Here is a 12,601-nt window from a genome sequence, read left to right as displayed (position 1 = left end):
CCAAGCACTTTCCAGATAAGAGGGAAATCAGATTATTTTCGCGGTATCTCTGGTCCGTATTAAAGTGCCAACTGAATGAAGCTCGCGTCTCTCTTTCAACCAGCTTTAAGTAAAGAGTACATGATAAGATTGTAAACTCTTGCGTCTCATCTGATATCTTAGATATCTATGACCATAAACAGACAAAATGATGAGTTATCGCAGTAAATCAGTGATATCTAACCTAAACACGGATCTCCAACTACCAGCCTTCATTTATCTTCATTTCAGTGGCCCAATTTACGAAGGATTCCAAAATTTTGATATTTTGTGGCGAGGAACTGCATGCGTAGATGTCGTCGGTTTGCATAGGATCTGCAAAAATCTGATCTTCCAAAATAGAAACAAAAGCAATTAAAAAAAAAGAACAATGAACTTCAATAACTTATTAGACTACGTAGCAAATGTGAGCACGACACGGACATGATAGGGTTTAAAGTAAAAGCTATGATACAACCATGATTAACATTTTTTGCCCGTTTGGGTCTCTTCAGCACGCCATAGCTGCACAGAAGAGAAAACAGAAGAGACGTCAATTTTCTACTAAATACACACAGCTATGACCACTCATTTCATATAAAATTGTTTACCGTGTTGCTTGGTTTTGTCTTTATGTTCTAACTTGCCGACAACTGAGACCCAGCAAGACGAAAACAGCCGTCCACGGTTAAAATATTTGCTATGAGATTCGAACCTATCATTTCGAAATAGTGTTAAGCTCTATGCACAGAATCAAAGGTGCTAATTTTCTCGTTGACTGATGTAAAGTTAGCTTCATAAGACAGTGCAATGTGCCGTACAACTTGTACATGCGGACGGTGCGTTCACAACCGCGCAGCAGTTATCTTATCTCAGGTTTTTTAAACTCGTTGCGACAACATATAAAACTGATGAAATGGAAACGCGAGAGCGGGATCGAAAGACCTTATTGTGGAGCCCTATGGGAGGTATGGTGGACAACTTAAATCCAAGCCGTGTCAGAGACATGTCACATGATTTGAGTGGCTAGATCCTGAGCGTCTACGACGTTTAATGCAGATCTAGCGTTTAACACTAGTTCCGAAGCCGCACTACTCGGTACAGCTCGTGAAAGGTGAAAAAGGGGAAATTGTTTCAGCCAACCATACAGTGTCCTATAAGTCAAGAGTAGTGGGGAGGTTGCATTAACTGGAGATACACACCAGGACCCGCTTAAATGACGTCTTTGCAGGCGTATCTTTTGAGAGGGCCATATATTGTCGTAAAAGCAAGTCTTTTAAGGGTAGTAAACCTTATGCAAAATTCTGCCGAGTAGGGATGTTTACAATCATAAAGCAAAGCAGCCGGTTGAAGAAAAAGCGGGCATATCAGTGCGTTCACAATGTCAAGACCAGTCCGAGGATTAATGTACACTGAGACGCACCAATGAAAGCGCAATGAGGAAACGGCTTGTCAAAAACGAACCAATAACAGCGCGCTAAACTGAGAAAAACCAAAAACATTTTTTCACAAACGTACCAATAACAGCGCACCAATAAGGGCATTATGCTTCAGATAGCAACGCTTCATCAATAGACCTGATCGCATGAATAAGACTGTTAGAAAAGCTGTAGAAACGTTGCGACTAGCTATTAACAATGACTTTGCGTGACGAGATAGACGCGGTTTTTTTTTTCCTTTCAAATGAGCCCAAAGGTTGCAAAATTCACAGATCAGCTTTGCGACCCTTACCCGCAGGAATCCAAATTCTGTATTTCTTCTGATTGGTTGAATGTCTTACGAAATGAATTCCACTGAGAGAAGTAAAAGAGTCCAAACAACAACCTCTCAATCAGGCTTTTTCTTGTTTTAACCTGCAGTATCAAACTCATCAACGATGAGATAATTTGGCTATATCAAATCAATTGATAAGGTAAGTTGGCCACCATAAAGAGTTTTCAAAGATGACGTTACGAGCGTCAGCCCTTTGTCAGTAACCCGCTCTGAATAAGGGCTAATGCTGGAAACTTCAGCTTTAAAAACTCTGCACGATGGCAGGAGCCCATTGCTTAAGTAATGGCTCCTAACGGTGGTCATTTTGCACTATCAACTCGTTCGATAAAGCCAAATATCTTGCAATACTCCCGCCGATGCAGCACCAAAGTTTCTTTACAAACATATCCTATTTATTCTTTTATCAACAATGATATCAATAAAGCAACTTGTACCTCGAAAAGTTGGCGATACTTATAGCATAGTTATAGTAATCTTCTTCTTTCACTCGGGGAGGCAAGCTCTCCCCTCTAAAAAGCTATATTGTTCTGCGCAGTCGTAAAGGGGAAGTTTTTGAGCTGTTCTGGTCTGGAAACGAGTTTACACTATGATCATTATGGTGTTAAATCGGGGAACTACGAGAACGAATAAACATATCTGTCTTTTTAACTCTAGCTGTATAATATAGAAAATGAGCTTACCAAAATCAAGAGACCATGAGCTCATCCTTTCTGGCCAATCCAAATCGTTCCGACTGAATTTTAAGGGAGTTTTAATACTTTTTAATTTCAACACTGAAGCGAAGCGTCAATCAGCTACAACACGCAAACTAGGTACAACTTTGAAAGCCTAGTCTGCAACCGTGTATAGACTGTAGAGGCCTGGTCCAAAAACGAGGATAAAAATGGCTTTTTTTGGACTGAAAATCCTGGGTCAGGATTTTAAAAAGTAGGTTATACACACCCATAAAGAATTCCGAGTAGTGCCTCACCCCCCCCCCCCCCACCTTTTTCTTTTGCAGGCTTGTTCTACAATCAGGAACGCTAGATAAGTTTACTTAAGGTGATGAGATTCCTTCAACGAAGGATTTTCAATAACGAAAACAAACAATGGCGAATGACGGTTAAAAAGGCAAAGTGAGTTGTTTTAATACACGGTGAAAATCCAAAGGAATCAAAGGAGTCTGGACGAGACTTAAAACACAATCATTCGGTCTCTAATTTGCTATGATTAGCTATTCTTCCAAAATAAATAATTTTAAAATCATACAAGGTTAAAAGAAATCTATTATGTTATGCACTCTTTGACATGTAAAAAATAAAAAAGTAAACCTTTTCTACACCCACAAACGATTACAAAACTTTCTTCAGCTAACTCCACAATCGAAGTACAACTCATTCTGTGATTCACTAGCCATTCTTGAGTGCGAGCTGTCGTTCTCGACTCTAATTGGTTTAGCCATTTTTAATCAACAAGTTTCCAGTCAGCGCGCCGTAGCCTCTGAATGTTGAGTCGAATTGTGGGAGTATTACTTGGGTGGAGCCTGTTAAACTGGTTGATGACATCATGTTTTGAAAACCAATTGTTTGCCACCTTGAAATACGAAGAGAGAAAACGTTTTTGTTATTTTTGATGTTTTATAGAAAGTAATCTGAGCGTGCAATTTTTAGCTTCGCTTTCCTCAGTGGTTGGTCTTGATGACTTGCGCTGGACTCTGAACCAGTCAGAGGGAAAATTAAACATAGCCCCATTGTATCGCTCACTTTTCCGACGCCTGGGCCGTGTATTACCAGTTGCTTTGATTTCTCTTGGGCTCCCTGTGATATTTTCCTTTTCCTGACAGGACGTTCTCTTTGGTTATTTAATTACTTTTAAAAATTCAACCGAGATCATTGTCCTTTCGCGGAAATGCATCTCAAAGGGTAATTTTTAGGTCCACAAAACTGGTACTATCTACCAGCTTTACACTTTACACGGATCAGGCTTTACATAATTTCTATCTAATTACGTGTTTGATAAAACAAAAATGTTTGTCAAACTCTTCCTTCTTAAAAGCGGAAAATGTCGCGTGCAAGGCCGTGTGAGGGTGTCTAACGGTTAAAAGTTTTGCCATTTTACGGTTAACGGTTAATTTACTTCCGTTATGGTTAACAGAAAAGTTGTTACGTTTAACTGTGTTAACGGTTAACCCACCCTCCTGAGTGCGAAATAGCGTTACAGGGCTGTATGACAGAGGCAGGTTGATTTTGACCGTCAGAACTAAATATGCGTTTTGCGGTTGCCTGAAATTACTTATTTTAATCGATGCCCCTTTTTCTGATGGGGTTTCTGTTATTTCAAACAAATTAGTCTTACACATTTCACGAGTTTGTACTTACTGCTACAGGTCGCACTGGATGCTGCAGTGGAGGAGAAGTCCTGGAGTTGAACACTGGTGTTACCACTTCCCGCCGAGCAAAGCTACCCATGGCTTTGTTCACGATTATCGGGGGATGGGTGGGTGATGTGATCTTGCCTTGATATTTAGGTTCTGCTGGCGTTGGACTGGGGAACATGGCCTGACGGGACATATGTGAACTGAGAGGAGACTCCTTTGGAAAAGGAAGATAAATTTGACCTTCTCTGTAGGAAAAAGGAAAAATATTGTCAATATCTCCAACAAGAATACAACAAAGAAAGAATAAATGATGAAAGATTGTCACATTGAAAGCCCTGATTTGTTCTTTTGTCAATGCAGTTTAAACAACAATAAGTTTTAATTTAGATTGAAAATGAAGCGGTTATTTAGGTCTTGGGATTATAACTTCCATTCTCTCCCTTATAATGAAAAAATTTCTATAACGTGTTCGCAACCCATAAGGTTTGTCCAATGATAACTAATCGAATCAGAGTTAACGTCTTTTATTTTCTTACTTCAGGCAAGCGGAGGTGGGCGCAGAAGTCGAGTCTCGCGCATGAATCGATCTTCCCGCTCGCCTTGCGTCAGTAGAAAACGCACGAACTAATGGCGCCTTTCGGGTGATACAACTTTCCCCCCTCCTGACACAAACTAACTGTAAATAGCTAACGGAAAACTTGTTGAGGATTTCTCTTGTGACAGTCTCCAATTCTCTTTTGACTTGCTCTTTAGCTTACCACGCTTATCAGAACGCAGCTGGAGGAAACTTATCATATGACGGAAATACCTTACCAAAGCACACATGTACAATAAACTGATACGGTATCAACACTGAGTCAAACCTGTAACAAACTCGAAGAACAAAACACAAACTGCACACATCACATTGGCAACATTTATCAACATTACACTAGTCGAAAACTATAGTAACCGTAGACATGGTTGAAAAGAAAAAAAAACGCAATTAAAGTAAATATATTCCCAAAATGACAACCAGGATATTACAATATCACAAATTAAACTCTCCTAAATATTTCAAGCTGGCTAAACCTACGTCTAAGTGGTTTTTAAGTTAGTTACCCTGTGAACATAGCCCCCTTAATTCTTTCGTGAGACAGGGTAGTAGCTGGGTCATGCACGTTACTTACTTCAAACATACTTATTTGACGCTGGTAACGGGGCTGCTACCGGTCCCTTCACATACCTTTTTTTTTCATTTAAACATCGCCTAAAGCGCGAACAGACAGGAACCGCGCGGATTCGAAACTGATCCACATGAAAGGGATTGTGGTGTGCTGGCTTCGCACTTCTTAGCTTAATCGAATAAAAATTAAACTGAAACTTCCTTTCCATTTTTAAACGGTAAAGTTGTTATATCTTCAAATTCGATTCATTCTCTTCTTTTGCTTTCATAAAAGTTACTGAAATTGAATACTCACTGCACAGCAGCCGTTGTGGGCCTTGGCAACCTACAGAGGAGACAAGATTTATCAATAAAAATATAGGTCGATATTTATGAGAAATTTTTGCTCGCGCGCGTTTAGTTTAAATGCATCACGTGACCGAATATACAGGCGGGTGAGCTAGCCTAGTTAAGACCTTGTCGAGTCCAGTCCTAGAATTCTCCCACCCGTTCCTCATAAAGGGGTTGAACCTCGGCCACCTGAGTTCAACCCTTTTGTAGGATATCTGGAGTTTTCGCTTTATTGCAAGTCTGCCCTCTAAAGTAAAGCACGTTCGCCCCATAAAACAAAACAAGTTCGCCCCCACCTTTGCCAGTTCGTCCCCAAGCCTTCGACTCGTTTCCTTGTATTACTTACAACTCATCGTTCCACCTCACTTTACTCCGCTTGAGCTGCGTCAGGTCGTAAAACTGTTGCAATGGAAGACCTCTGTAATAAAAACAGACGGGATGGTAAGAAAGTTTTTCAGTTCAGTACCAAAATGCGCCTCTTTGTGATCTTATCAGATGTTACCAAAACCAAATCCCCACTGGCCACTAGCGCTATCCTGTGATCAGCGAAAGTCAACAACACAGTTTTTTTTTTTCGTTCTTTGACTGCAATGTTCGTTTCTCGTTGTTTTTGTTTTTGGTGCTACTTTTGTTGTTTGTCGCAGCATATCTTCGCTGTGTGTGAAAAAATGGTCAATATCAGTTACAGTTTATGGGGGGGGGGGGGGGGAAGGCAAAAGACCCTTGTTAATATTTTTACGAGCGAGTCAACACTGCGTCTCATTTTGCGAGCATCAGCTTTGGTACGCTTCTTAGGGATAAGTGTCACGAAGAGATAGATTGATTCATTATTCAGAGATACCAAAAGCAAAATTGCTGAGCCGAAGCGTTAGATTAAATACGTCGAAAATCTGAGCATGAGGGAAATTATGTAATTTTTCCAGCCTTATTACCCCTTCAAGTACCTAACGAAGACCCAATTAGGGGCTTTTTGAATCGTTGAAAGAGAAATTCAGATCAATGAAACTGAACAATGAAACGCTTATTTTATTACAAAGAATCTTTTAAAAAAATACCAATTTCCCTAGTTAGCAAAATTTGTATCAGCGAGTAAAATCGCATGGCAGAACGTCCAGGATATTTCTTTCTGTTCTAATTTCTTCTCTGTCAATTAACTATCTCATATTCCTTGCTAATGAGAAAAGTAATTGACAAAAATATAAACGAAAGTTCTCTGATTTGTAAGTTGGGAACCTTTCTGTCAGGTCCCTTAGGCGTCGGTAACTCTCGGGTGATAGTCGGTGATACTCGCTCGTTCTCAAGAAACGCGAGCGGATCATCGCAGCGTGATTTATCGAATAGGCACCAACCTCGCCTTTGCTAAATATTGACAGTCTATTTACATAAGAGGACAACTGGAAGAATTATCAACCACAGAGTAGCAGTTTTGTGACGGTAAGAAACAACAAATAGAACCCTTCATTCACAAAGACAAGGTCGCACTTCCTTTTTTCAGCAATGACTACAACTACAGTGTTCATTCTTAACTGATTCACAAGCACTCCCCTTAGAATGTAACTTTACGTCCAGAACAGTCAAATTTCCAGTAAAAACCTGCACTGTTGCACGAAGAATTACATGTAGAACTTAGGAAAACAGAAATAAAAAGGCTTAAAGCTCTCGGCATTCAAGAAATTAAAGCACATCAAGTAAGCGTTTATTTCACTCATTCCGGAGACAGGACAAGTGTTGAAACCTGAGCTGAAACTGTTTAAAACGCATTTGAAACTTAAAATTCATTAAGAAAAACTCTTCAACTGTTGTCCAATACTTGTCAACTCTTTTGAGTCACGAGCGTTAGAATTTTATCCTAAGAGTGCTAGCAACAAAACCCGATCATATCCAATGACGTCTGGAAATTCCAAAGATAGTCTTAATATTTCCCTACAGGTTCTCAATGCAATCTGCCATTGGGCGTCCTGTTTTTTCAGCATTTCCCTTACCTGGACCGTTTGACTGACACACCATCACATTCCCACTTCCCCCCCCTAAAAAGAATGTCTTTCCACAGGTTATTCTAAATTTTTTTCTTATGGTTTCTTGAACAGCACACTATAACATGTCTCCTGTGCTCTCACATTATTTTCTTATTTCTTTGTGCAAAGTGTAAGATTGATGAGCCTAAAACTTGTCTTTGGTCCTTTGCAATAAATACTCAAAATGTGCTCTTGGAACTCCCTCAAATTTGGTTCAGTTTTAAACCAGAGAGAAAGACATTTAGGAAGTTTGCTGAGGTATTTTCAGAAAAAAAATCTTTGTCACAATGAGATATTTTTTGAGAATTCTTGAGAAATACTAATGTGATATTCATGGAAGGATTTGGCAACATTCATTGGTACAATTTAGTACCAGCACCATGTTATGTAATCTTAACTGCTGCTTGCATCAGGGTTGTGATGAGTGGAGATGTTTTAAAAAGAAGGATGATGAAAGGAGGCAAGGTTGTGGAAAAGAAAAGAGAAAAACTTTTTTGTCAGATACAAGCCTTTTCCTCAACCACCTTTTCATTTCTTCCATAACCTTTTAACTCCCAAGATCTCATCGTCATCATTGCAGTTGTGTGCTTGGCTGCTAAGCCTTTGAAAAGGAATGAGGTTAAGGGTGACCTTGTTTTGATACAAACCTTGCAGCTTTTCAAATGCAAATTACTTTGTTATCATGCTAACTAGATACTAGTCTCCATCACAACAAGGTCACCTTCAGCCTCACTCCAAATCAAAGGCTTGGCAACTAAGCACACAACTGTAAAATGGCCTATTCTTCCCTCTAGCTGTGACAGATTTCCTTTTAAACCAGTTATAAGAATTTGGTGTTAGATGAGGATAACAAAAATCTACCTGTTAAGTTTCAGTATTCTCATTACCTGTTTGCTGAATAGTGTAGGGATATTATACAGAGAAGTTTCATGTTTATTTCCTCTAGGAGTTAAAGGGTTAAACGAGAACCCAGCACAGGGTCCAATGTAAAAAAAACGAAGTTGGGCTCTGAAGAAACACTGGGTGTGAGATGGCTCTAGTCTCTCTTATGAAATCTTTCATAAGAGAAAAGTTATAAATGTTCTTTAAAGACAATTGTTACATGCTTAGAGCAAGACATGACCGAGGTCAATGACTCTAACCAGGTCTCCAAACTTTGATATTTTTGGTTGCCCTGATGAATAGTTAACACTTTTGGTGACAAAATTAGCAACTTAAGGAGCCAATTTTGCAATCACTGCATGGCACTCAGCTAGCAAGCTGTAATACAGGTAACTTACTACCTGGTGTGCATGGTCTTTAGTTAAACTGAGATATGTACATGTGTAAACTATTGTCAATGCCTTGTTGTTTTCTTTTTTTCTTAGATTCTGAAGGTTAAAGCAAGTAATGCAACACCAAGTTTGTTCTGCAAAGGAATATGGTTATCATTGTTGTCACTTAATCCAGCTAGCACTACAAGGATCATGCAGACTACAGTAAGTCAGAAACTCACCTGGGATGTGGATCAACTCCACTGCCAAAGTGTCTGTGTCCTTTTTGTAGGAGGAAAGGTGGCTCCCATTTTGGCCGACAACTTTCAGGAAGACACACAGGAGCTTCACCAGCATAGCTTCGGGCACGACCCCAAGGACATTTAACATGAACTTCAGCTTGTTCAAGGTGACGCGAATATCTAGAGAAGGTTTAAAATAATCAATAGCACAATTTTTATCACCCAGACATAAGTTTCTTGGACAGTTTCAGTTCAATCAACACCCACCTTGTCAAAGATAATTTGAAATTCTGAGAAAAAGTTGGGAGAGGGGGGGGAGCTCACAAACCAAAATCATATACACACTGGAAGCTTTGTGGCTAAGTGTTAAGGAACTAAACATGTTATTCAGTGGCTCTGACTTCAGTGCTCTGGAACCTGGAATTGAATGCCAGGTTTGTTCTTTGCTCACCCAAGAAGAGTTCCTAAATGGTACCTCCTGGGAAACACCACACCCAGGTCAGTCTGCCCCTTTTGGGAGCCTAATTTAAGATCCCTGGGAACATCTTCACCCTTTTTCTATGGGTGCCCTCCCCCCTTCCCCCTGGCTAGGGATCTTGAGTTGTGTTGAATCCTATTAGTCTCTTGTATCCTATTAGTTATCTCCCCTCTGTTAGTTGAATGTTACATGTAAATCCTTGGACAATGTGACTACTGTGGGCAGTTCTGGTTGATTTATATACGTAGCAATTAACTGCTTGGTTAGTAGTGGGTAGATGAATTGTTTCTCATCAAGTAGATAGTTGTATTCCTTTACATTGTATCTATGGGTAAAATTTCCGCACAGCCCCATACTACATTACGCATTCAGTTCTTGGATAGAGAAAACAATGACAAAAACAATACATTGCCATTGGGAAAACAGATTTGTTTTACAATAGTATGGGGCTGTGCGGAAATTTTACCTATCTATGAAATGTATCCACTAATTTTTTTCCCCTTCAGCATGTTTCCTCTCAGTACTTAATATTCATGTAGTTATTGAGATGTTCCATATACACTCTTCAAAAGCTTGGGGAAAATTTTTCTTATTTTTCTGAAACATTCTGCACGAATTACAGCCCTACACTTCCCACCGACTGGTCATAGTTCAGATTAGAAAAACAACAACAACAACGAAACGCAATTTTACTTTTTTTTTATCGCGGAGAGTATGGAACAATTTCAGTTGGCCTTAAAAACCCACGCAGATGCTGTCACGCTTTTCTCCTCGCGCGCTCCACTATTGGATCCTAGCGTTACTAAAATGTTACCGTGACGTGCTGACTTGAGGTTGCGTGAGATTCTTTGAAGCCTTTCGATCTCAATTCGTGATTGGGAAATGAGTGTAATCAACACCAGGTGTAATTAAAAGCCACAATTTGTAGATTTCGACCTCAGAAAACAAAATTCTCGTACAGAATCTCCGAATTCAAGGCGAAAGTCTGCACATCGCAGACAATTACAAAATTCCACAAGCTTAGAAACTAACCGAAAAAATTTCAACAATTTTTTACAGCACTTACCGATCTGGGAAGGTTGTAATGCGGCGAATGTGCGTCGGATCATAGACCATAGACGATTGTACATTTCTAGACAACTTGTCGAAGCCATGCTTCTCGCGGTAGAGTTCGTGTTGAAGCTTCGACAAATTAGTTATCGCGAGAGCCATTTCCAAGCGATTAACCGCACTGAACTTACTCACATTGCACCAAGTGAGACTCTATAAAGTAGTGTAAAGACTGATTTGTCAAAAAATTAGACAAAAATCGAGCGGAAATCTTCAAATTCCTTCTCAGGATTTGGTTCTAACGCTAAACAAAATTTGCCAAGGTTACCTGACTCGGTGTGCAGTCAGTCGTGACAACTGACGTCACTAATAAATCTTCTGACCAGCCAGGTCCGCTTCTTTTGATCTCTACGTGCAGGAATACAGTAACATTGTCAACTATCCATTTTCCGCCTTATTATAGAAAATGCTAAACAAAGCAGCGGGCTCTTTGTCTTCATTTGAAGTGAAGCGCGCTTCTTAGATAAACAGGAGAAAGATTGGGGTGCTCTAAGACCTTCTTCCATACATTAGTAGCGCTACTGTTCGAAGAAAAGCGGCTCAATAGTTTGTAATTCAATCAGCCTAGAATTCCCGTCTCGTTGTTTTGCTTTGTTGTGTGTTTTCTTTTTTCTTACCTGTGTCCAACACAAAATATTTTTAGTACCCTCGTTTAAATTCTTTTGTCACAAAAGTGATACATGGAATGACAATTATAAATTTAGTCTCTCTTCCGAACCCAACCCTTCGATTGCCGGTGATATTCTCTCCCACTGAGCTGCAGACTCGAGAGGCGGAGGTTGTTTCCCACATGCAGGTCCCGAAAGTAAAATAGATAGTGAATTTTGAACTCGTTGTTTGATTAGCCTGGAGAGGAATCTAAGGCTACTTTACGAGAGACACTTCTAATCACTTCTACCTGTCTAACAGATCCAGACAATAATTTGGTGAGTTCCTTTCAGGACTGTATTTACTCGCTGAGCAAGCGTGCGGAAAATGTGGTAACAGAATGAAAACGAAAAGGCCTAAAAACTAAGATTTCCACAGTTTTCCGTCAAATGCATCTAAATACCCAGTTAATTTTTTTCTTTCTTCGCGGAAAAACATCTCGATTATAGCAGTCATATCAACGCATTAGGCATGGAAGGTAGGAATTTCTCAGGCCTTTATACAGAATCCTCCCGCTGAATTTCGATGGCCTTAACTAGTTACCATTCGGAAATGGTAATCCAGCGGTTTCTCAGATACTTCATTTCTGAATGAAAATCTTGAGACCTTAAGGACACAAGCACAAACAGGAGGATAAATCCCTGAAACAGGCGTTTTTGGAATACTATGCGTTTGAAATTTTATTGACGTTAGATAGAAAAAAAAATTAGGGAAAAAATATATGAGAAATTTCAACAAACGATAAGAGAGAGAATTTCCAGTATCTGAAGTTATTGAACCGAAAGCTTTGGTGAGATGTTGTTCCCAGCTTGTCCAAAATTACTTTCATTGCTTTTTCCTTTAATAATCCAGCTCAAGAAGCGAATGAGAAAGTGGAATATATTCTTTTGATTTTCTACTTTGCTTTGTGTTTTATTTTCGTTTGTCTTTTTTTGTTTGTTTTGTATCTTTTTCGCATTCAGCAGTTTCTGAGTTAAGCCATCAACACCGCGAGTTCGATCTCAGGTGGCTTTTCGCGCAATTATGACACATTTCAAGCCGTTGTGAACATGTGTTCCTTGAAAAAGCGAAAAAAAAAATACTGTTTATGAATGAGTAAGTTCTAGTTAATAATTGTTAAAATAACGAAGAACTTTCGTCATTGTCAAACTAAAGTAGGAAATAACTGTAATTAAACCCAAGCGGCGGCTTCAAGTCCTATTGTGTAGTAAAC

The 12,601-nt window shown here is 39.5% G+C and overlaps 1 protein-coding gene across 1 annotated transcript; it reads right to left on the bottom strand.

The window, feature by feature from the left end:
• Positions 1–2,893: 2,893 nt before the first annotated feature.
• On the bottom strand, positions 2,894–11,032 carry LOC131788397 (sperm-associated microtubule inner protein 4). The gene is made up of 6 exons (XM_059105481.2): positions 10,697–11,032; positions 9,153–9,332; positions 5,989–6,060; positions 5,608–5,637; positions 4,149–4,392; positions 2,894–3,363 (listed from the first exon to the last, which is right to left on the bottom strand). Exons 1-6 carry the CDS (start codon positions 10,840–10,842, stop codon positions 3,235–3,237), a joined length of 801 nt encoding a protein of 266 aa, XP_058961464.2. The 5' UTR covers positions 10,843–11,032; the 3' UTR covers positions 2,894–3,234.
• Positions 11,033–12,601: the final 1,569 nt, after the last annotated feature.

This window comes from Pocillopora verrucosa, chromosome 10 (genome assembly GCF_036669915.1).
Source record: "Pocillopora verrucosa isolate sample1 chromosome 10, ASM3666991v2, whole genome shotgun sequence".
NCBI classification, from domain to species: domain Eukaryota; kingdom Metazoa; phylum Cnidaria; class Anthozoa; order Scleractinia; family Pocilloporidae; genus Pocillopora; species Pocillopora verrucosa.
The sequence above is the reverse complement of the archived record's forward strand: the minus strand, read 5'-3'. Positions and strand labels throughout refer to the sequence as shown.

Coding starts and splice junctions, on each gene's coding strand:
- LOC131788397 (XM_059105481.2), bottom strand. CDS start 10,842: ATGGCTCTCGCGATAACTAATTTGTCGAAGCTTCAACACGAACTCTAC. Junction 9,333..10,696: donor ATTACAACCTTCCCAGATCG/GTAAGTGCTGTA, acceptor AACCTTCTCTAG/ATATTCGCGTCACCTTGAAC. Junction 4,393..5,607: donor CCCACAACGGCTGCTGTGCA/GTGAGTATTCAA, acceptor TTTTTCCTACAG/AGAAGGTCAAATTTATCTTC.